Genomic DNA, 25,421 nt, shown 5'->3' with positions numbered 1-25,421 from the left:
TTCTCCTTTTCACATTTAAGTTATGAGAGTTTACTGGAAACAAGATCCAGCCTACAGTGACAGGAGACCAAAATCTCACATTTTGCCTTTGAGAAGAGGAGTATTATGGTGAAGTAACTCCATGCAATACAGCAGTGTTTACATTGGTGTAACGAAGAACAGAATTACTAGAAACATAGCATAACTCTTCAATACAGGACCCATACCGTATTTGTCCCAGCTTGCAGAGCACTACTCTAAGCAGTAACACTGGTGAGCAGGTAATACAGAAACTTTATAATCACTGTTGCCTACTGCTTGTGGCAATTCTGAACACATTCTGAACATCAAAAGCAACAGAAACAGGTGTTTAATCTTTTCACTCCCATCATCCTGATGCTGTGTGTTCAAGTCTTTTCCCTTCCCATTAGGTCAGAGCAACCCAACAGTTTTCTAAGTCAGGAGAGATATATGTTATCACAAGAAAACAAAATTGCAGACAAATTAGTTGCAATATTTTGCTAATTATACTCCTAAAAAATCTAAGAGTGTGAGCAAAAACTACATGAAGGCTTTATTCAACCAACTGGATGCAATGTGCTTAGTGATCCAGAGCAGTTCCACTGAAGTAAATGGAATTTTAGTACCATAAAGCAAAAAAAAAAAAGGCTGTTTTGTGGGGTTTTTTTCCCCAATCCATAGCACATTAATTTTTGCCGTGGCAAGAAAGAAGGAAAATGAACTTCCCTTTTCACATTAAATAGAAAGAACTAGCTGTATGCATGGGAAAATAGAGGGCCAAATCAGACTAAACTGCACAAATCTGAGAACAAACCAGCAAAAATGCCCCAGCTCTATTCCCAAGATATTGCCCGAGATACGCATTCATTATGGGGACACATTTTGATGACCGGTTCACGGTCTCATGCTTCTCTTGATTTCAGGATATTTCTGCAGTGTTCAATTAGATTTTGTTATCCTTTTCTAGTCTAACCACATTTGTTACTAAATAGGGCACTCCCAGTATTATTTGAGATACGGAACTTGACAGAAGAAATGGACCTGTTGCAGTTTAGCTGATTAAAGACTTCAAAATTTCAACCTTCCAGACTTACACTGTACCTTTTCCTGGATGAAAGCTGGACAGCATATTTTGGTTAAAGGAGGAAGGCTGCTCCAGTTTAGTGGTATCAGTAATGGCTTTTGGAACTGCTGCTGTTTATCAATAATGCAGTCACATTAGGGCTTGTTTTTTGCAATGCTCCACGTGGTTTATTAATGAAACTAAATTGGTAACTTTTATTCTTCTCAAAGAAGTAACACACAGATGTACAAACCCACATTCATGTGTTGTTTTATTGGTGCATTACAACATTACATTTCCTTCACATTGAGAAAGCATGAGATTAAAAATACATTGATCCACAAAAATGCCTTCCCTACACTGACTTTGCATTGGTAATTACAGCGCCTACAGATCCCTCCACAAGTTTCGTTTCATTAAGTCTTTCATGATTTTAATTACATTTTAATCAAAGCTTTTACATTGTCTACTTTATGACTTTCAATTTAATTATTCCCATTAAAATATGTTATTCTTTACTGCTTTGCAAAGTTCACCAATTACTGTTGCAATGTAAGTATTTAAGCTGCATTACACTTTATATTCCAATCTTTTAACAGCCACTACTCGTTTGAGGGCTGCATAAGCTTTCCCCATCCCAAAGACGACAGCTCGTTTGTATCAAAAGCCATTAAAATACTGGGAATGTGTACAGTGCAGTTAAGAGGCCTCACTCATGTTTGAGAATAAACCAGATCTATATAAAAACATGCAAACTGCTCTATGCATAAGTATTAACCTTCTAATTTTGATTTAAGATTTTTCTTCACATTTGCATATAACCTGGAAGACTAGGGTTCCTGCTGAAAGAAAAAGCTAATGGCTAAGCCCTATACAATGTAAAGACATGATATCCTTACTCTAGGGCTTTCATTAATCCTCCCGTATGAAGCAAGAGAAACCGATATCCCTGTTGCAGAATTCTGCAGGATGCTTTAAAAACTTCATAGAAAGATTAAACCTCCACCAGCTGTGTGTATTTCTAGAGTAAGACCTCAATGACACTAGAGGAAGTGTTCTGTCAAACCCAGATGCAGACGGTTTGCATCAAATGCAATGCCAAAATAATTTTGCTTTGCTGATGCCGGTTTTGTGAACTAGCATATATACACACCAGCAAAACCACAGTTACGCTTGGGTAACTGTCTCTCTTCTAGAGCTCAGAATACTGTCACTGCTAGTAAAAACTCCTACCTCTGACACAGTCAACCTGGTATCAGTTTTACAAGTAGATCAGGCCTAATTTCTAGAGAAACCTCTGTAGGTTCCATGAACCTCTGGGTTCATGCATATTACATTCTGTTCCTTAATGTCATTTCCTATTTATAATTATTTGCAAATACCATATACGTTCATACACAGTGAGGTTGCATCCTTTTGTACACAATTATTACATTTATTTTTAAAGGGATTCTAATTTATTTGCTTTCTATAAAAATTCAAGTGTTGCCAATCAGGAAGCAGCTCTTCTCAAAAAAAAAAATCTACAAAGCTTACCTTTGAGAAAAGTAAATGACAAGCTTTAAATAAAGACATCGAGCTGTTTGACTCACAAAATGCCTACAAGGCTAATACATATTCCAACAGGAACACATAGATTATAATTATGGCAGCAGTCTCCTCCAGTCTAAAGCACCGTAATAATGGTCATTGATCAATGCTATCTTGATCGCTTTAACCAGTAGCTCTGGCTAAGAAATGTTCAACTGCCAAGATGTCGTCTGGAACATTTGCTTGCATTTTCACAGGATATCTAAGAAAAAAAAAATTCTGGAATCTGACATTCTGCCATCCAAATGTACACCATTTCACAGGAATGTGATGTATACTGCATAGTGCATACATAACAAAACAGGATCCTACCAATAATAAATTAACTAAAGTCATACACTTAAGTAATCTTCTCCATACCAACAGTGTTTTGCTTCAGGTGAGTTTCAATTCAGGTACCAAGCCAAACTTCGCAAACACCATGCTCAAGAACATGATGAGCTGAAAACGTGGAATGGGTCTAGTGGAAAATGGTCTCCAGCATTCCTCTGGATATGTCACAGTGCCGGAGACAACCACAAGCATTCATGGTTGTGTGCCCAAAGTCACAAATGAAAATCTTTACATTTCTTTAGATCACCAATGCTGCAGTGAGTCACTACACAAGAACACACATGGCACACCAAGATTCACAGAAAACACTGTGTTTCTTCATCCTTGCTGTTTTAGGATTTTTAAAAAAATTTGTTTCAAAGACTTCAGTTTGCTGAATGTCATGGGTGTTCTTTTCTTTCATTTTGTCTTGACGGTAATTACTGCAAGAGCCCTCAAGAAATTGCTAATGATGTAATACCAAGCTTCTAATCCATCCTATGAACACATATGTTATCGTAAGCTGACAATTTTAACAGTGTGGAGTTTCTTGAATGTCAGAATCACCCTGTGGAACTACTAATGCACAAGGCTTGGCTCTTAGAAACACTTAACCATTCATACCTTTCAGCTGCTCGATCATTAGTAGCTCAGAATGACCTTGTCAAAACTCGACAATTAATATGAAGTTCTACCAGTATGTGGCAAATTTTTTAATGTTAGAAGACAACAAGATAAACATAAGAACAATGCCCTAATTTATCAAATTTTATAAAGAAATGGCTGTCCACAACAGATGCTGAACATCTGATGAAGAGTGCTGTGTGTACTCACCACCCGTTAAAATCAATGAGTGCTGAAGATGACCAGAACTTTCTAGGAGATACTCAGTACTTCAGAAAATCTGTTTCCAGATCTACTATATTGTCAACCACATCTTATTAAAATTACTATCTTAACCATTTTCCACTTGGGATTGTTTTTATTGTTCCTTCCCCTCCTCTCAAGCAGCCTATCTGTTTGCAGTAGACTGAAAACAGGTAATTCAGCAAGTTAAAATGAATGGAAAATTTAACTTTAAGAGTATGATGATATTATGGCATTAAAAATAAAATATTTAATTTCTTTTTATAAAAAGGAAAGAAACAAAAGAAAAAACACATACAGTAAGAAACACTGTGTTAAGAGACCAGTTTGGAGGAAATGTGAGGCTAAAAGTTCATTCTACACATTTCTTAAAGTCATACAGGACCTTCAGTTATTCCCTCTAGAGGCAGGCCAGTAGCATTATCTGTTGTAGGTCTCTCTTCTTTCTTCACAGAGTTCTGATCTAGCAGGCTGACGTAAGATTTATGACAAGCTGTATTACCCAAAGGAGGGTAGTGTTGTCTGTAGCAAATATAAGCAAAAATGAGGCCAATTATCCCTCCAACAAAAGCATCTAGATAAGAAAAGCAACAAAACAGAAGCATGTTAACATGGAAAGTAGTGACAACTGTAAATAAAAGACATTTGGAATTGTTTAACCCAGAAAATATGAACTTCAAATTTCTGTAAAGAATTGGGAGGCAAATACCACAATCATGTAGGACACATAAAATCATTATTTTGTTGGGGACATCTCGAACATTTTGAATACCCAGAATGTAGATGATTGGCTATGTTTCAGGAGATGAACAAGGGAAACAAGAATGGCCTCCATGGGGCATTAAACATTCCTGATGTTCGAGCTCACTGCTGACCAACATTTGTGGGTTGGAAACCCACATATCTTCTTCCCGTTTGCCATAGTTTACGGTGACCACCACCAGGTTTTCTACTTATGAATAATACAGGTGAACTATGCTGTTTACAGCATCCAGAGCTCTCCTGCTGGCAGATACACCTCAAACTACTGCGCTGACTACAGTCTGCTCCTCATCTCGGCCCAAGTACCCCAGGAAAGATGGCAGCTAAAGTGGCAGATCTACACTTGACTGTTTTGTATTCCAGAAGCCATTCTCCAACACAGACAGGGAACAGGTAGGATGTAAGACGGAAAATTATCTTCCTTCAGGAAGTGGGCCACTGTGGCTAGAGCAATTCATTTCACTCTCAGCTCCTGAAAGGCCCCTGAGAAGGACAGCTGTCAAGAACGATTTCAAGCTGGGTGAATTCTTCCTAAAAGCACCTGAAAGGTCAAAGACTAAGCATGCCTTTTAACTGATTTAACACCTTTTCAATATCTTTGATGCTTTATACTATCCCATACTCCTACCAGAAAATAAATTAAGATGAAGTAAGGCCACCGTATGAGCTATTTGCAGCTCTCACATGGGCAATTTTAAGCTTTCCATGGGAGCCACATAGCACCTGAAGGGTAAGAGGATTCATTCTGTTGTCAGGTTGTCCCTGCCTCTTACTAATATACTCACCTGATCCTGTGTTTCATTTTCAAGCAACCAGAGATAATGGAATAATAATAATGGAAGTGAGGCAAAAGGCACTAGATCAAATAAAACATGGTGTCACGTCATATTCTAACGAGACTTACTAAGCACCATATCATCTGTGTATACCTGTGTTTCCATATTTTACTTTCAGTTACAAAGAAACCACTGTGTAATAAAAATGGTGAATCATTGAGTTTAACGACAAAGAAAGTTAAGTCAATACAAATTATTTTTGTCTAAAATACTTAAATACCGATCAAATGCCCTCATTCGTCTGTCTGGTGTATATCAGAACAAAGGGCACGTGGTTCAGTTTTCAGTGAGTAATAAATGGCTTGTAATCATCAGAGGAGTGAGATTCTGAAGAGCCTTTTAACAGGAATAACTAGGGAAAGAAAACCTGAAAAATTTAATACTGAGATGGATAAATTTAAGAATTGTGATTGTAAGTCACAATTGTCTGTTGAGGAAGAGACTTAGACTGAACAACCTAGGAGATACCTTCTAATTCTATGGTCTCTTCCTACATGCAAAAAGACATAACAAATCTATCACATGTAATAGAGACTTAAGTAAGTTTTTAAAAGGTGACTGTGTGTACACACTATTTGCGAGCAGACAGAAGCTTATCCTACCCAAATTGGAAGCTGACTGATTTTGTACTGTTTGGACCGTCCCTATCAAACTGTCATGATACAAAAGGTACCAAGGGCCAGAAATTTTGCTGTAGTTTACCACTACAGCATCAATCAACCTGTAAAAAAATTAGTTATTGCAATAAGATTAATTTTCTATAAACCTGTGTTGCTTGCAATTCTCAGGCTGCCCTCCTTCAACTGTGGTTGATTGAATACTGTTCCAGCTGCTTTTTTATTTTGCTTAACAATGAGGTCAAGCCTATGATTACTATTTTTAAGTATGGAGAAACACCAGTTTTCTGCCAGTCCTCTATAAGTTCCCTGGTATTATTTCAAGACTTGCTGAAAACTTGCCTAGATAATTTCTTTCAAAACACTTACATGCAAATTACGCAACTGTGGGCCTCAGTTTGGGCACCACAGTTAACACAAATTCACTACACAATTTATGCCAAAGATATCTAGCTTACCGACCCTGACTGGGGGTAATGAGCAAATACACAGGCAGCGATTTTGACTCCTGTTTTTGAAGATAACAGTTCTTTGTTGTGCTTTGTTTGAGCTCACAGTAGTAACAGCCTCCTTTTTTTCTTTTTTTTTTCCTTTGCCCATAAAGAAAAGGAATATTCTTTCCACCTCAATATTTATCTTTACTTTTTTCATACAAAATTTCCAATTATTTCATAAGCAAATTTCAGAGTTATACACATATTTTCAGAGTTACAAGCCTATACAGAGATCTAGGGACTTAAAAGCAGTCAATACACTGAGGAGTCATAATGATATATCCTAATACTCACCAATACCAACACTAAGATCTTGAATACTAAGTTCTCCAGCCAAACTGAAGGGATCTTAGAAAGTACTCATAATCTTAACGTTCTGAGCCCACTTGATGGCTTTTCAGTGTAAAGACACTCCACTCCATCTTTCATCTGCAGTATGCTAAGTCTTGGGACATCATATCGAGGTCCTTGTTCATTCCCCAGAGCATAGTTAAGACTATCACAAAGCAACCATAACCCCCAGTATCAATACAGGCTGGGGGATGAAGGGATTGAGACCAGCCCCATGGAGAAGGACTTGGGGGTTCTGGTGGATGAAAAGCTGGACACGAGCCGGCAATGTGCGCTCACAGCCGAAAAGGCCAACTGTATCCTGGACTGCACCCAAAGTACAGTGGCCAGCAGGTTGAGGGAGGGGATTCTGCCCCTCTACTCCGCTCTGGTGAGACCCCACCTGGAGTCCTGTGTCCAGCTCTGGAGCCCTCAGCACAGGAAAGACATGGACCTGTTTGAGAGGGACCAGAGGAGGTCACAAAAATGATCCGAGGGATGGGACCCCTCTCCTCTGCTGTGAGGACAGGCTGAGAGAGTTGGGGTTGTTCAGTCTGGAGAAGAGAAGGCTCTGGGGAGACCTTCTTGCAGCCTGCCAGTACTTAAAGGGAGCCCATAGGAAAGATGGGGACAGACTTTTTAGAAGAGCCTGATGCAATAGGACAAGGGGTAATAGTTTCAAACTGAAAGAGGGCAGATTTAGACTAGGTATAAGGAAGAAATTTTTCACACTGAGGATGGTGAAACACTGGCACAGGTGGCCCGGAGAGGTGGTGGATGCCCCGTCCCTGGAAACATCCCAGGTCAGGTTGGACGGGGCTCTGAGCAACCTGCTCTAGTTGAAGGTGTCCCTGATCATTGCAGGGGTGTTGGACCAGATGACCTTAAAAGGTCCATTCCAAGTCAAAGATTCTACGATTCTGTAAGTAATTTAACACCAATACTTGACTCTGCTGAGCGTAAAAGATGAGACCTGAGCTTCTGTGCTGTATATTACAGATTGAACTAGTCCCTCCCTTGAGAATGCAGTTCTTTCAGGTAAAAGCACAAGTCACCTGCAGGACAATGTCTGCCAGCACTGTTCTTAGCTTGGGAAGAGCCAAGTTTTCAGCTCCATCTCCTTAAACTTCAAAGACAAAAATATGAACAGCTGTAATGGACACAGTCACAACCCCTTGGGTGTAGTTGTCTTCTATCATATATAAAATACACCATAACAATCTGCCTCAGAGCACGTGTTTCAGTACATAAATAATTCTTACTCTTGGCAAGAGGCAGTGCACACTGCAAACATGCATTCAAAACTTGAGAGTAAACTCCTACTCTCCCATTCACATTCATTCACACTCTTCTCTCTCTCATTAACAAAGAGTTCAAGCCAGCCAAGTGTCACACATTGAACATGAGGTTCATAACTGCCGCCTGTCCCGCCTGGTGAGGCACGCACCTCGCCTTCGGCAGCTTTGCGCTGGAGGCTCTCTCCGACTCCGAGTCTCGGTGAGCAAAGAGTAACGAGCCCTGTAACAAGTCAGGGCATCTGCGGGAAAGCAGGAGACTCCTTAAAGAACATGTCAAGGCTAACCGTTGGTGATTAAACAGCTCCGGGAGAACAGGATGCTGCACCAACACAAAGCAGAGCACAAAATAGCATGGATGAGTCTTGCTCTGGAATGCTGACTGCCGCATCAGGTAAGAAACACTCAGTGGGACAGAGATACGCTGTACTTAATTGAAACTATGTAGAGGAACCAACAGAACGACGTGTCTTAGAAAACAGGTAAGCAATATGTAACCAGTATGAACCAGATAACTGAAAGGAGCACTCAGGACCCTAAGGGGTGTATAATTTGCAAGGCCAGCGGTACCGTACCAGCAATACCACATAAAGCCAAGACGACCTACTGAACAGCATTAAAAATACCAAGTCTGGTATTTCTGATAGGAATATGAGGATAAATGGGGAAAAAGTAATTACAGGCTAGCTTACTTAGAGGAAAGCATGAGTGAAGAAAGGCAGGTACAAAGGCGGTAAAAAAGAAGGTCAAGAAATGGTAAAAAAAATAATAGATAGTAGGACTTTCTGACAGTGAAAGTGTAGATGCTGACAGACAGTAGTAAGCTGGCCTGTGGATGCTGGAGGGAAGCCATGTGGACAACCTGTCAGACCCTCCACTCTCTATGTCTGAAAGACTCACTGCGGGAGGGTAAGGTGTGGTATAATCCTGACTTAACAGAATGAAGTGATGGAATTGTAACTTAGTAATATAAGTGTGCAATTAATAAATAGCATAGTCTTCTATAACACTTATGTCTCACACCTAAATTTCAAAGGAGTCTGAAGACAACAGTCTTCCTGTGATGGGTGCAGCTGGTCTGACTGGTGTTGCATTCCAGAAGTGCCTACTGCAAGGGAAGACAGGATGCTGTGGCATAGCCCCGAAGCTATGAAGGTCAGTGCTAGCTAATTCAACCTCTCTAAGAAACCTCATGAAAGGTATCTCCTCTAGTTACATCATATTATAACAATGCCACAGAAGAATGCTCACATAATATGGAGATCCAAAGTTTCCACTAGAAACAATAAAAAGTAAATGAAAAGGAGATTAGGATTAAGTATCCTTCAGACTGCCAGTGTTTCATTTAACAATATCTCCTGTCACTCATTATATGTAGACTTTTAAGGATGCAGGTTCATCCAGGAGCAGACATTGTATACAACTCACTTCCATATCAAATGCTGCTGTTAAGAGTCTTAGGAGCCATCTCCCATTCTGTCAATAACTGTCATTCCCTCACAAAGGTAAGATTTAAGATTGTGTGGCATGTTTCTTTACCTTTGTGGATGTGCTTTATGATCAGGAACGTCACTGCATGCTGCTTCAATGACCTACTCATCCATACTGAACACATTCAGCATTTATTTGCAGTTACAAGTTAATGAATATGCATTGGTACCACATGTATGGTACCAAACTGAATCCATCACGCTAACACCGAATCAGTATAACAAAAGATTTGCAGCCCAAAGCTATGGAAAACCATTTTTGATAGGGTGTAACAAGAAGAGGAAATATTTTTCTTCCTTAAATAGGGCCTGACTTTGGGAACTGTGGAACTGACACCCTGGGAGCAATTACAAGCTTGGCCAAAAAATTTAGAGAACAGAAAACATCAAACTTTGCAGCAAAGTTTTCAGTGTGGGCAGAACTTGTTAAAACCTGTGCCATGTAGCTTGGTATGCAATGTTTCTGTACTTCTCAAAGAGGAATCATGAACCCACCTCATGCCCAATATACTTTGATTTGAATGAAAAAAAAAAAGCAGTGCATTACATCAGGTGCATCAATTGACCAGAACATAGACAAATGACTGAGTGCCTCCTTGCAAGGACGAGCTACACACAGGTGCTTCAGTCTAGTCTAATGCACACGCAACCACATATTAGCACTCACTCACATACCAACCAGGTACCTGGAAAAGCAGCTGGCAAGGACCAGGCCACACGACAGAGCTACGCTGTTGGGCCAGATCCAGCCTACAGCTCGCTCCATGCAAGACAGCTACGGCACCGACGTACATTTGTAAAAAATAATGATGTAAAAAACCCACTTGCATAATTTGTACATAAATATGATGAGGTACATTGTGTATATAAAAATGTAGACCAGTAAAGGGCCTCTGCAGTATTTTCAGATGTTGAAACCCTCAGCATCACTCCAGGAGCAAGGAAAATCTATAGCACACTATCGCGTTTTAACTCATGTGATTTAATGAAAAAAAAAAAAATCAAATAAATACAAAGCTAATAAAAAAAAGTAGGAAAAAAGGTATTTCTATGGCTCACCTTGCCAGTGATGTTTGTAATCACACATACGTGACAGGGCAATCATCATGGCACAGTAGAGTGGGAGAATTGCTGCACAAAGCCTCCAGCTCTTCCCCCGGCCATTTTCCGTGAAGCAGTGTAACTTTCCAGCTAGGTAGAAGGTGGTAAAGCCAAGGCCTGAAAATGCAACTGATAAAGAAAACAAAATACTGTAATTATGTGTTTATTAACAATACACAATAATGTCCCTTAAGATCCTTTAAGACATGATAGCAGGATCCTTCTACTGCAGAGAAGTCTGGGTCTTCCTAGGGCGATGTTAGGAGCTAAGGTAAGTTGAGAAGACCCATCTGCAAAAAATTCAGGGAGTTTCATGATTTGAATGGTGATTCCTATGTAAACATATAAATAATGCTGTTATAACTTAATATTTTAAAGGGACAAAGCAAATTGCCTCAGTAGAGAGTTTTCTTGGGTTTTGTGGGGGTTTTTTTTTGTTTGTTGGTTTTTTTTTTTCCTTCATAAAGCAATCATGGTCTTACAAACTTCAAAAAAGCACAGTTCTTTGGGGGCTGAGCGGGAAGAAGCGGTCTCCCACAAGATCCATGACGTTCATGTTCTCCACAGCAGTGGTGTTCCCTATGTAGCAACGCAAGCAATCAGGCAAGTGACCACTGCAAAACAAATCGACTTCCTTCTCATAGATAATCTGCTTGCACATAATCTGACGTATCTGCAAACACTGTGATATCTCTAGACATTCAGCTATCCAACAGCAATTGAATTTTTTTACCTTTAGCAATTTACTCTTTTCGTCTGAGGGAGACATCGGCTGTGGAAAGAACTCCTGATTTTATTTGCACATTAAATTAAACATTTAGGCAAATTTTTAACTTGAGTCACAAAAGCTCTTTCATGCTTTAACCTTCAGCATGTCTTTCTTGATTTTAGACCTATTCTAAAAAGTTGAGGTTCAAAGCAGAAACGGATTCAGTTAGTTTGTACTGCAATTGAATTACATTTAAATGGGGTTTTTAGGTTCCATTAACCGTTTCTGTAGAACATGCACAACTGGCAGTGATGACAGAACTCAGGCACCAAGTTTCTGTACTAAATTTCTTTCCTCTAGCAGCTGTTCACCTTCCAGAGAGATAATTGATGGATTTTTTTTTTTTTTCCTTAATACCATTTAAACTTTTTTTTTGCTGTAGGGAAATTAGTGCCGCAGCTGAACAGGTAGCTTCGTGAAACACGTCTTCTATTTTCTCCACAAATGTCATACTCGATTTTGCTCATGACTGCAGAGATGAAAATAGAACATAAGCACATAAACCACAGCTAGCAAAATTATAAATATTTATCCTAGCATTTGAAATCCTTTCCCTGACTACACTTACTCTTTTATCTTTGTGATATCTAAGCACCTCTGTAAGAGGTAATAGGCCACATTCCTAATACATAATTCTGTTCTGGTTCTGCTATCAGTGAATTTAATTGTAAAATCACCATCAGTGCTGGGTCAGACATGCATCTTTTCTTCTAATCTCCTGCTAGGGCTTTTCAGACGCCCTTCTCATCGTGTTCCCGAACACTAGATGTGATAAAGTGATTACTTTGTGTTCTGCTGATAAATCTATGGGATGGTCAGTTTTAGCTGACAGTACAATGGAGTGGTTTCATAAGTTTATACTACACGGCTGTTTGAATGCAATACCTGAAGATTTGCATGTCATCTTCAAACACACAAATAAATCACTTCTTTAGACTGGCTGTGGCAGAGCAAGACAGAATTCTGATTAGTCATCAAAGCACTATACCAAATATATTGTTTCCCAGAAGCTTTTTCAACCAGTGCTAATTCCGTACTTGGCAGAAGACACTTCAAAATATAACAAACAACCCCAAATAAATAAAAGATTTCTCGCAGACTGGGTTACCTTCCTGTGTACAGAGCTTTCAGAGTCATATAAACTTGCTTTGCCTTTCAGACAAGAAGGAATAATTTCTACTAACATTTCTACATCATGGTATTCTTGAAATGGATGTATTTTACTAAGAGTAGCATGTCTTACACAGGAACAGGTTGCGAGATGCATAGTCAGAGCATCAGGCTATAGCCACCATGGAAAAAATAAATCTATGATTTTGGCAATGTATCTCAGAAAATTGGAATCCCCCCCACCCCAAGCTTTTCAAACATCCTCTCCAACTCTTCGTACCCAGTGTAGCCCGACACAGTTCATACAACAAATAAACATTTCTTCTTTCCAGTGTAGACTTTCTCTTGTGTCTCCCACATTTGCTAGATTAGTCACTGGACTATGACAGAAGACAACACTGCTCTCTTTCATGCTCTTCCTGTTGCACTAGATAATTTTTGTGGTATTGACTTTTGTATCAAAGATCTGCAGCTCTTTATAGGTTGGTTTTTTTTGATGGCTAACAACACACATTCACATCTGTGTGAGCAGACATAGGGTTGTCCATTCTGCAGACCTTTGAAACTAGAACCATGTATAAACCCACCCAAGACTGCAGGGACAGGACTTGTCTGCATCATTCCATCTTCCAGCTGAGTAAATGGAATGAGAAAAACTTAACCTGTCTTGGATATTCAATATCAAGTGCAATCCCCAAATTAATATTTTCAAATACTTCCTCTCAAAAATTAGTTTTATTTTCATACTTCCATTTTCCCTCTTAGGTTATTATTTTTTAGATCTTTAGAAGAAGATGAACTGAAATCTGAAGACAGTATTCCCAGGCAGAAGCATCAAGCGCTCTGTGGCTTCATTTTCAGGCAATCTACAATGCCTAGCAATTTAGAAGGCTTAAAGAAATATTGCCTAAGCTATAGAGTAGGTGTTCCATTCACACAGACTCATATTCAGGATTACTAGCATTTGCTGGGCAATTTTACTAGCAATTGTCAGCGTGGTGGACAGCAGCAGCAGATTTAGCTAAATGGGCTTTAGAGCAAATCTTGTGATATTTTTAAAAAATTATTTCCCCAGAATTTGTTTTTTTCAGGATCTGCCATATTTCCAGAAGGAGGTGCCTATGAATGAATATGGAAGTTCAGCAGCGTCTATACTTGCACTAGACACAAAGGCAGATTTTGCCTTAGATGGTTGATGTGTTCCTCTCAAGTTCAGGAAGAAAAGAGACTCACAAACACTCCTCCAGGGGAATTTATGCCTAACGTAAGATGGAAAAGTAATATAATGATGCTCTAGCTCATGGCTATGAAACTAATATTCTGCTGAAGAGCCTTTACATTGCAATATTGTAAGATCGAGTTCCCTTACCCTGGTGCGCGCACATCCAGAAAGAGCTGCTTGACCCAACAGTCCCAGTGTGCGCAGAGTCAGCGACAAAGAACATGGAATTAACAGCAAAACACTCTGGGATGCGGGAGTATCCATTATAAAGTAGCTATATATTCCAAGCCAACTTAATTACTATGCACTCCACGTAGGCAACTTTGCTTGATGGCTGTATTTTGAAGATGTTATCAGTCAATAACGTCAAGAAAAACAATTCACTCTTGAAGAATGCTGGGCCTATAGATGATATTTACACTGAAGAGTTGGTCAATCAGTAGAATATATTTGAGAAGAATCAGTAAAGCAGTGCTCCTCATCTACACAAATACTTCTGCTAAGTTTGTTTCTTCCCAGACCAAAAAAAATTAATACTCTGTTTATATACAGAAGGAGAGAACAACATAAAATACCAACCAGTCCCCTTTGGAGACATTGACACAACTGAAAATGAGAAAATCGGTCTGATTTAGTTTAAATCAAGATAGATGTTGATGTAAATTCCAGACACGAATACTTAGTTGATTTTAAGCGTTGGAAGAGACGAAAGGAATGAATCAAACACACGGTATAAAGAAATGCGATATTTTAAACAAGTGGTGTAGCTAACTCAAATCAAAGTCCCGACACTGCAAGTTGCTGAACACAGGAAAACCTCTCCTGAGACAAGCCACATGTTCTGTCAGGGCTTGATAAAACTATAGATTTTGTGGACTGTGTATTGAAAGACAGAAAATGGAATATTTGCATTGTAGCAGCTCTGAAAGGTCTCAGCTGAGACAAGGCTACCGTTATTCTAAGCGCTATGCAAACACACAGATAGGACACTGTCCCACAAAGCTTAGCAACTAAAAATACAACGGCAAAGGAGGCAAGGTGAAGCACAGAGCGTGGAAGGGATTTGCTCAAAGATGAAACCTGGCTCCTGGAGAGCCAGGGTCTGTGCCCTAGCTCGAGGCTTGTGCTGCCTCACTGCTCTCCCTCTGCCTTCTGAAAGTTGTTATTGAACGGTTCTCTTTAAATAAGGCAGCTATGGTTTCTTAAGGAATTAAGAGAGATTGAGGGAATTTTGGAACGAAAAGGGAAAATTTAAGTTTTACTGGAATAGGCGCTATGAGCTAACTTAAAGTGGATAAAACACTTGAAATGAGAGGAAAACACATTACACAATATTTGAATTGTCCCCTTATTGTTTACTCCCACTTCCTGATCTGCTGATAGAATCAGATAATTGGTTTAGGGTCAAGGGGGCTATTTAAACACCAGTAAAAATGCTGGATTTGCAAATCTTTGTACCATTCTGAACAGATTCCGAAGGGAGTTGAGATTCATTGTGTATGTTACTCATGTTTTGAGTTTCTTTAACGGAGTCACTGAAATGCATATGTATTGTGTCTTTGCTCTATTTATATGGTTTTATTTCAACCTATTGCCTGCAAAGAATCTTTATTAGTGCATATGCACTCTCTAGATAATATTAATGGTACCTAGATAGTCTCTCAGTCATGAATAAACATTAGTTTGTAAAAAATTAAATAAATTTCCATTCCTTTTTATAACTGTTCTAGCTGGTTTGCTTCTTCATAATGTAGACTCACTGGTTACATAGCACTGTGTCTAACTGATCTTGTTTGCAACATGGCTATAAACCATTCAGGGACTGTACTGCAAGTTCTGTCACACGGTCCAAGCCAGCAGGGCTGTAGAGAGCAAGCAGGTTGTCTCTCTCTAACTCATCAAAATGAATTCCCTACTCCCACTCTCAGAATGAGACTTTTGAATACCAGTTACACATGGCATCTATCAACTAGACATCACCACTTTAAGTCGGTCCAGTTCACAAAGCGTACTGGGGTTTTTCCTCTGCAGATAACACTGCCTATTTCGCTTGCTGAATGAGGACTGTTCAAAAGTTCACAGTTGGCAGCCAGAAGGGACCAGCTATCTTTTCACCCGATCTCCTATATATATCACACCCTTAAGTATGATCCAGTTAGCACCAGAATGTGCGTTTGGATAAAGTATAATTTTCAGAGAAACAATCTGAAGCTAGAGGAGGAGAATTATCTTGGATGGAAGAGGACTTGTAACACCAACCACCTGGTAAACTTCTTACTGACAAAACCATGATCAAATTGTAAACCACCATCATCATGGGCCATCTTCATCTGAGGATGTGATTCAGTAAAACACAACAGAAAGAAATATAAACACTGCTATGTAGGCAAAAAAAGTTGTTAAGGCTCTCCAACAGCCTTCCCACATGAAGTGCTGTTCCCGCTTCACAATAATCAAGTACATGCAATCACTCTGCTACAAGCACCTATTGAGGTAGAAGCGAAAGGAAGTATCTGAGTATGTTTCTTTACTGCTACAGCAACGACACAAGCAAAATACTTCATAGAAAAAACCAAAAACCTGGCATGCCTTCTGCCCAAGGAGTTCATGTACTAAGCCCTCATCCCGCTGTTCGATGGTGCAGAAGGGTGCGGAACTTTGCCACCATGGGAAACCTTGGATGTGGTTAATCCAAGGATAATGGCACTCTGCAAAGGTGCCAGATCCAAGCCTTGCAAGTCTGATGAATGAGCAACCAGTAGAGGGTAAAAAATTGGAAGAGTCAAAGAAGCTCCAAATGAATAGGGTTTTAGAAGTATCTGGGTAGCTGTAGACTTCCCTGTGAAGACAAGAAAGTGTTGTTTTGACCTTTACATCCTAGCAGTTTAGGAATTACCAACTTAAGAGAGCGCCTTTCACCTTGTTCTGTGTAGGTGGGGCATCTGGAACTGCTATCGGAAGGCACATTTTAAAACTATACCATAGTGGTACGTAAAGCACGTCAAAAACCAGTTTGTTCTTGGGCATTATCATTATTGGAATAAATAAAACTACATTACACTCAATCTTCCAGTTCGTTTCTATCACTTTCTTTAAAAAAAAAAAAGTTCACAGAAGAAAAAAGGAAGGTGATAGCATTTGGAGACACTGCAGACCCCGTCCTAATATCCAATTCTCTCCGGACAGGGGATCTAGGTGAGTTTAAAAACTTATCTGTACAGACCACACTGATTACAAAGTTGAAATGCATAAAAAGTGAGATACTGTGAGCAAAAATCTGATCTAAAGCACCCCAAATAAATTGTTCATTGAAAAGGTAATTGCTTCTGTGGGTGTTTTCTGGAAATTAAACTACCCCACGAGGATCTTCAGCTTCTCAAGTTTTAATGGATGCTTTGCTAAGCACACAATACACATCTTCTTTACATTAAGCAGTTTTTGAACTGAAGAAAAAATCCTCAACTTATTTAAGTAGCAACAAATTATGAAACTGCAAAACAACCATTCAAATGGCCTATGTAACAATCAGAGAAAATGATCCATCTCTTTGTCTGTAATGCTTTATGCTTGCAGTGATTACTGTATGTTTTCCAAATGCAAACACACCACTATTCATCACTGGAATTGCACAGCAGCCTACTGCAATTTTAGCTAGGGCTACTAGTGAATGTTTTCCATTTCACACTGTACAGAGACTGAAATATTTATATTTCCTGAAGGAAAAAGTATGATACCAAATGGCTGCATAAATTTTAATGCTGAAATTCAATTCAAAGAGGATTTCATAGAAGTACAATTCCCAGAGAAAGTTTTGAGCTTATTATCGCAGGCAAAATATTTTTTTTCCAAGTGGGACAGTCAATCACCTTCCCTTCGGCTTAGCTTTATTAATTTCTTTGTGAAAAGACAGACAGTTCAGCAGAAGCAACATGAAAAGCACATCACAAAATACAAATATATGCAGGGACATGGGAAACAAAAGGGAGATATCGGGGACAGAGACATGTTAGAACAAAAATAGACCTGTATTATCTCAAAAGCAAGTAACTAGAGTATTAGTCATCAGGTTGTTTTTGCAGGACTGTCACAGTGAATTTTTTTGAACCTTTTTTGTTTTTTCTGACATATTTTATTTTCATGCACCTTTCAAGATACCTCATTACACCTGAAACATCTAAAGTGGTCTCAGAGTGCATCTCATTGCTACCAAAAAATGAGAACTACGTTCCGATTTGTTCAGTTAATGATGCCATTTAGAAAAAGTCCTAAAAGTGAACCTGTTCCATAGCCTGCTTGACCATTTCTGTTGGCAGAAACCTTGAACAAATCCCCTTTCTCTGAGAACACAGTAAAGACAAGCCTAAAAGTGCTCAGATTCTGAAATTACTCTGAAGAGAGGGGGTCAGCACTCATGCGCTAATCAAAGCAGCCTTAGCATTAATATAAGCTACAAGAGGCTGTCAGGTAAACTCAGCCCTAATACACTCTATCAGACTAGAAAGACATCTTTCTCTGCCAGGCATGTTTTTTACTCTATCTCCATGCTTCTCAATTACACTTGGTGAAATACAAGGTCCAACAAATGACCTTGTATCAGATTCAGGCCTAGGACAGAACCACATCAGGATGCAACTGGTCCTTGAACACACCCCTGCGGCTGCTGCTCTGGTGTGGTCCCTGGCTAAAGGCACTCTTCTCCTTACAGGCATCAGGCATACCAAGTGTGGACCGAATTCTTTTGGTTAGATCGGATGTGCATCCCTTTATGAAATAAAGTCCTGATACTATACCTCTAGTTTCTTGAGAAAAAAAAAATAAAAGTGAGATAAGAGTTGCCAGGTAAATTCAAACAGGCCAGTACTAATTAAACAGCTACTACCCTCTCAATTATCAATAACCAGAGAATAAATTTCTCTTTCTGCTAGACCTTAGCATAAATACAGTATCTAGCCACAAGCTTTATACCATCAGCTCTCCAACTATAATACCAAGTATTGTTACTGGGGGATTTATGAGGTATCTAACTACAAATAATCCCAGTCAAGAGCAATTTTTTCTTTCCAGTTCAACAATGGAATATACCAAGACCCACACATTAGATCAGGGTGACTCCTCGCTTCCTGCTTTGCCATACATATGCCACTGGTAGTATCCCTAATAACGGATTGCATCCTGCTCAACTACTTGTCCTTCCATTCACCATGCCAAGTATTGGTATCAATCTTTCAGGGATGTGCATTTAATTTAAAATTTGCTTGAAGTAAATCAGCACAAGCATACAGATCAGCGTGAAAAATACAGTTAAAAGACATGTTGAAGAGCACCTTGATGGACAGAAACTTTTTGCAGTGGAAGATTGGAATGCTTCTACCAAACACACAACGTAGCATGGTAGGCAGCATCAAGGAGTCTGCTGGATTATACCAGTGTTAGTACTGCCCGCAAATAATCCCCCTAAATAGTTCGAAAAGAAACTAGGGAAGCCCCAAGACTATGCAGAACCAGAGCAGTAAGGGTTATATAGAAGATCTCTGCTTCTCTATGTTCTGTGAGACCCAACAGGAAAATGTTATTTATCCCTGCCACACTGCAAAGCGCAAAGCAATGAAGCCTTATCTATCCACCATTTGCAAGAGGAACTTATCGTTGGGGAGTTTATGTAAAGAAGAAGAGTTTGAGTGGAAAAAAAAAAAAAAAAAAAAGGCAAGCGATCTGAAGCCTTCTTCAATCTCACTTTAAATAGCAAAGTGAACTAGGACACCAAGAGGAGAGTGGCTGCACTGCTACATTATACCATCATTGAATTCAGTGTTGGGCTCCAAATTTGTCAATAATTCTCTTGAGATAAACTTTTAAATAACTCTCTTGAGAGAATCAGGGGCTGGAAAGTGGGTATCTTCATTTCCAGTGCAGTCTAGATCCTCTGAAGACAGCAAAAATAAAGCTGCTGTCCATGCTGGAGTACACAGTAGAACTGGAATTAATCTCTTTAATCATGCAGAGAAAAAGAGAAAATATATTACTATATAATACCATTTTAGAAAATGTAATTGTGTTAAATGCTACAGTGTAAAACACAATGCATAGAACATGTTTGCAAGGTAGGATAAATACAAATGAGGAACCACTGTTTTACACTGGCATGGTATTATGTATTAAAAACTCACATTTTTTTTAAAGTTCAGGAAAAATAGGAAGTCTTCCTGAAGTATGCTTGAGACCTATACATAATCTGAACAACAAACAGACCAGCAAGTGTTCATTTACTCTCAGAGCTGGCAAACTAAACTTTAAAGAGTTCATCTCACAAGCCCCTCATGAATTCAAACAGCCTTTGTTATTGAGAGGTAAATATGTCAAAGAAAAGGTAAAACCATTAAACACAACCATTCCTGAGTATACTTAGAATTTGAATTAAGAAGCCAATAAACCCTACAGGAGATTTTTTTTTTTTCCGTGTGTATTTAAGAAATCCATTCCTTATTTCCCTGATTCTTCTTTAAGAGGATGAAATATTTCAGTGAGACAGTGCCATACAGCTGTTAATTAAGAGATTTATCTTGAAAATAGGGGAGTAGCAGCAATTACTGCCAAAAACCTGTGGCTTGTAGCTCATCTGTTACTTAAAATGTTCACTTTCAACTGAAGGAAATATGATTATCCTCCATGAAATTGCTAGCTAAAGATAATTAACAGTTCAAATTTAGATACCCAACTATAATTACATGTACTGCAGTAATATTTTATATAAATTATCACAGGATAGCAAACAATTCTATTGAAATTCAATAATTTCTTCACTCTGAAGCACATAAATCATTTTAATTTTTCAAACAAATGACCGGTTTTTAATATGTAAAAATCTCCATTTTTACAACTGACTAATTTCAATTATTTAGTGAAAAAGGTGAGGAGGAGCAAGGTGTCCTTTCACTCTAAAGACATAATATTTTCCAGTCTCCTTTTTTCTTTTTTAGTGTCACAGCAAGACACACCACAAATACTACACTCATTTAATTAGTGCTTCATCAAGCAAATCGGATGCAAGCATGAACTGCATAATAGCTTTGATACCATCAGAGAAGGTAACTCCTCAGGGGTAGTGCACTATACAGTGATAAACAACACTGACTGGAACAATTAATTGTGGAGATAAAGAGAACATAAAATATTAACCGATCAGCCAGTCAATAGCAAAGCTGCTATTTTGTGTAATAACTGTTCTAGTAGTCCTTACATGTCTAAGATGAGAACTCACACCACGGAGACTCCTAATCTGACTGTCAGAGACTTTATAACTGCTTTAGAGAACGAAAAGCAAGAGATTTCTCTCTCCTTCCCACAAACCCAAGGTGGGGGCTGGACAGAAAACTAATTTAGGAGTAATCTTGAGAAGGCTTTCTGCCCAAATAAGCAGAGTTCAGCTAGGAGGAATGGGACACATCCAAAACAAATGCAGACATTGGTATGTGAACCACTTATCAAGACTGCAATTGCGAGAGATAAATAATCATTTCCAAGGTACGCCATACAACATTTTTTGGTAACAGAATCAAGGCCAGACCCAGGCATGGGCACATCCAAATTATACTCCTGCTGCGCATATTTAACTCCTACCCGTTACCTACCCTACTGCAAGAGGCATTCTCTTATGATACAGTGATACTCTCTTTTTCATTCAGACTCTCACCTCCTTGCCACACTAAACAATACAAGAAAGTGATACACTATTCTATTGCTTGATAACATAAATATCTTTTACCTTTGCCTTTAGACTTTTTTGTTATTTACAGCAACGAGTAGCACCATTTTTCTGGACAGGATCTTGCAGTGTTTGTCCACACAAACTTACTCATTTCAAGCAAGTAATGAAGGAAGACGAGACAAGACAAGACAAAAGAGAAGAGAATATTTTTAGTTGGAACAGATCTACAATTATCATCTAGTCCAACTGTCTGACCAGTTCTGGGCTGACCAAAAGTTAAAGCAAATTAAGGGCATTGTCCAACACTGACAGGCTTGGGGCATCCACCACCTCTCCAGGAAGCCTGTTCCAGGGTTTGACCACCCTCTCAGTAACGAAATGCTTTCTAATGTCCAGTCTAAATCTCCCCTGGCACAGCTTTGAACCATTCCCATGAGTCCTATGAATGGATACCAGGGAGAAGAGATCAGCAGAGAAGACGGGCTAGCACAATGAAGAATTAAAATGGCTAATCATATGACAGAGAACTACTTGCATCACTGAGCACCCCTCACCAGTTCAAATCATATTTAGTCCCAAGTGTCTGTGGAAATGCTATGATATCAAAAACATCTGGCCAACCATTCTGATTTCTATCTCCTGATTAATTCCCTCAGTAAAACATCCAAAGTTTTTCTCCTTACCCTTTCCCTCCCCAGCAAGTGAATTTTTTTTTTTTTAAAAAGACCTCCTATGCTATTACCCGCTGGTGGTTTCACCATGAGTCTAACTTAAATTGCCTTCTGATCAATGATCAGAAACTTCCAACAAAAATCATTCTCCAAAAGTTTCTGGTTGTTTAAACAGAATGTAGAAACCTCAGAAAGAGAATTCTAAAACCGCTGTCTTAGTTCAGATTGAAACAAGCAAAAACTAAAAGTCTCAAAAGAAAATCACCAGAGCAAGTTGACTGCAACAAAGCAGTATTAGTTTCAAAAATATTTTGCAGGAACATTTTTTGTGTTGGTTTCGTTACATAAGACGCTGCCTTCATTACTTCCTCAGTCCTCTGCAGAAGGGAGGAAAAAAAAATTAGCTACTTACTTATCTGTAATAGCTGGTGCTTTCTATGTAGAACTGACAGTAATAGCAAAATCCAAACGAGGCTTTCTGCAGATGTTCTGCACTTTCCCCTTTCTGGCATAAATAATATGCTTGATTTCCTGCATTTATCTCGTAGCTTTTATCTCAAGAGACTTTTAATATCCCCTTGTTTTCAAGAGACCTAAACTAATGTTTTCAGAAATCTTTATGACTGAGATTTCTGCAATTTGATAAATCAGTCAGCCACTTCTAAAGAAAGGCACCTAGCATTTTAACTTTAGAATTCAACTTCACGGTTTTTATTGATTTATATTTCTTTTGCTTACAGCAGAATTGTAGTTGATACACTTAGTTTTATTGAAATAATTCTGGATTGACTCAGGGTTATTTGCATTAAAAGAACATGTACTTATGTGAGTCAACTCTATCACTCCTGCTGCTCAAAAGGGTTTTGCGTCAACCAGTAGCATTTGGAGACCGATCACAACTAGCTCTTGTAGAGTGGAAAACACAGACCCCAACTCATGAAGGTGAATACCCTGTAGACAGATTTAAAGTCCCCATGGAAACAGAATGGTTGGGTTTACTTCCAAGTAGCTCTACTCTAGGCAGGACACTCTCATACATATTGTTTACTCTTATCATGGGTTCAAAGACCACACCATGATGCGAAACACAATGCTACAAGAGGGGACCGTCACAACACTGTCTTCAACAGCATGCGCCTGATCAGAAAGAAAGTGCTGCCACAGAAAGTCTTACCCTTAGTCTCTACAGACATAGAAAACTACCTTATCAAGATTAAGATCAAGGACTGCTTCTAGCAGCCACTCCTAATCGAACCTGATCACAGCTAATGGGACTGGGGCCAAATTCACCACAAATACCAGCTTCTAGTTCTCAAAACAGGAATTCTGGCTATACCTATGATTTTTTTTTTTTTTTTATTTTTCCATTTTCCTCTTTGCAGAGATGGATGAAGGGATATCTTCATGAGGCCAGGGTTTGACCTGAAATTGAAGTCAGAAGAGAGCAAAGAAACATGTTTATGCAGTGAATACAATGAACATGCAACCAAGCCATGGTTTTGCTTGGGCTGTTACCTGCTTCTCATTTACGGTGCAGTAGCCAAGCTTCTCTTACCTCCCAAGTGCTGCCTAAAACAGCTCACTGTTGAGCTTACCTACCTTAAAGATAACTCCACACTGAAGGATATATTATTAAGGAAAAGCTAACAACACATCTGATTTAGAAATAACTCTACATTTGGTTTGTTCTTACACAGAAATGCTACACAAAACCATACCAAATGGATTTTGGAGCATGATGTCGACACTATGCTGCAATGGCAACTATAAGGAATCTCAGTATTTGCCAGTGCTGTAATGAGACTTCTTCCTTAAAGACGGTCAGAAATTGATGTGTCCGCCTCCTGCGAGTTGAGTTGATAGCCATCCATTTCCAAATTAGTCTTGAGCTTTCTGACCCATTTTGCTCCAGAGAAGAGCTGTCACTGCAGTTCACAGCTGAAAATTGATCTTTAGATCTCTAGTGTAACTCAAAGTCCTTTTAACTGAAAAGGTCAGTCAGAAGAACAATGGTCTTAGCTTTACATACAGCCAAAGTCTATAACATCACAATGAAGTCTTCTGCAGGCTGTGAAATCAAGCATATACCATAACCTTAGCTTACAAATTTTACCTGAAAAGTTAAAGTTAGGCAAGGGAAAAGCAAGAATTAGATTGAAAGGTAATAAAGCTTCTTCCCTACACAGATGAAAGCAAACTGAACAGCTATAATAACCCAAGAAACAGCAGTAGCTGCTGGGAAAACTGGTTTATCAAAGCTAAGCTCAGAGATTTGCTCGTACTTCCAACTCACATTTTAACTTCAGCTCTCCAGTACTCGAGGAAGAACCATATTGACTCACAGAGTCATTCATTCTCTTCCTCATTAATGATCCAGGATTCAAGATGATTCCATGTTTTTGCTTACTGTTCTCTGAAGTCTCACGCTACTCTTGAGTTCCCTGGATCTGGTCTCCAAATTAGGAAAAGCAAAACCAAATAAAAAGCTGCCCCTACACATCCCTTTGGTACTCTACGTAAATCACAAATTACAGCAGACTGCAAGTCAGCAAATCACAGTCCCGCGATCAAGAAAGCAACAGGCTTACCTGGTACAATTTATGATTTTTCATGCAGTCCTTGGTATTACTAAATAACGTTACCATGAAGCAGCACATTACTTTCAGCTTTTCTTCAAGAATGTCTGCTGAATTTTGCTAGATAGCAGAGAGATACTCATGCTTCAGTTCTTTAGTCATTTTAATGAAAAAGGCTGGGTGCTGGTGAGAGGCAAAGAGCTCTTACACAGCTTGGAAGCAATCCTACTGTTTGCAGAGGAACTGATGGAAAGATAAGGACCTTTCCTTCCACCTTAAGATTTGGTATATTCTCAGACAGATAAGTGGTAAGTATCGACAAAGATGAATAGTATACCCACGCAGCTATATCTTTTCACAAAGAAAATAGGTGGATAAATAGTCACCTTGTTTATCCCAATAAAGCATTATAGCTGCTTGATAAACTGGTATCTGAGCCAGTTGATACTCGAACTCTTGACAGCTTGTGGAAATTAACTGTTGATTCTTTCTAAAAAAAGGGTGGAGTACATCCCTTCAGCATTCACCTTCTATTCTGGATAAGGGAACCATGTCCCGAGTACTGCCTCTGAAGCTGGGTATACTGCCGTTCCTGGCCAAGAGGGGATGCT

General features: G+C 39.1%; 1 protein-coding gene across 1 annotated transcript in view; it reads right to left on the bottom strand.

Annotated features, from left to right (window-relative positions):
* Nucleotides 1-4,072: 4,072 nt before the first annotated feature.
* The window catches only part of PLPP4 (phospholipid phosphatase 4), a 64,680-nt gene continuing 43,331 nt past the window's right edge, over nucleotides 4,073-25,421 (bottom strand). The window contains exons 6-7 of the mRNA XM_082002340.1: nucleotides 10,716-10,886; nucleotides 4,073-4,406 (exon numbers count right to left, since the gene is read on the bottom strand). Of these exons, the coding sequence (XP_081858466.1) occupies nucleotides 4,207-4,406; nucleotides 10,716-10,886 (371 nt within the window). The 3' untranslated portion in view covers nucleotides 4,073-4,206. The remainder of the gene's footprint in view (nucleotides 4,407-10,715; nucleotides 10,887-25,421) is intronic.

This window comes from Phaethon aethereus (assembly GCF_964289735.1).
Source record: "Phaethon aethereus genome assembly, chromosome: 7".
In the NCBI taxonomy this organism is placed as follows: Eukaryota; Metazoa; Chordata; class Aves; order Phaethontiformes; family Phaethontidae; genus Phaethon; species Phaethon aethereus.
The sequence above is the reverse complement of the archived record's forward strand: the minus strand, read 5'-3'. Positions and strand labels throughout refer to the sequence as shown.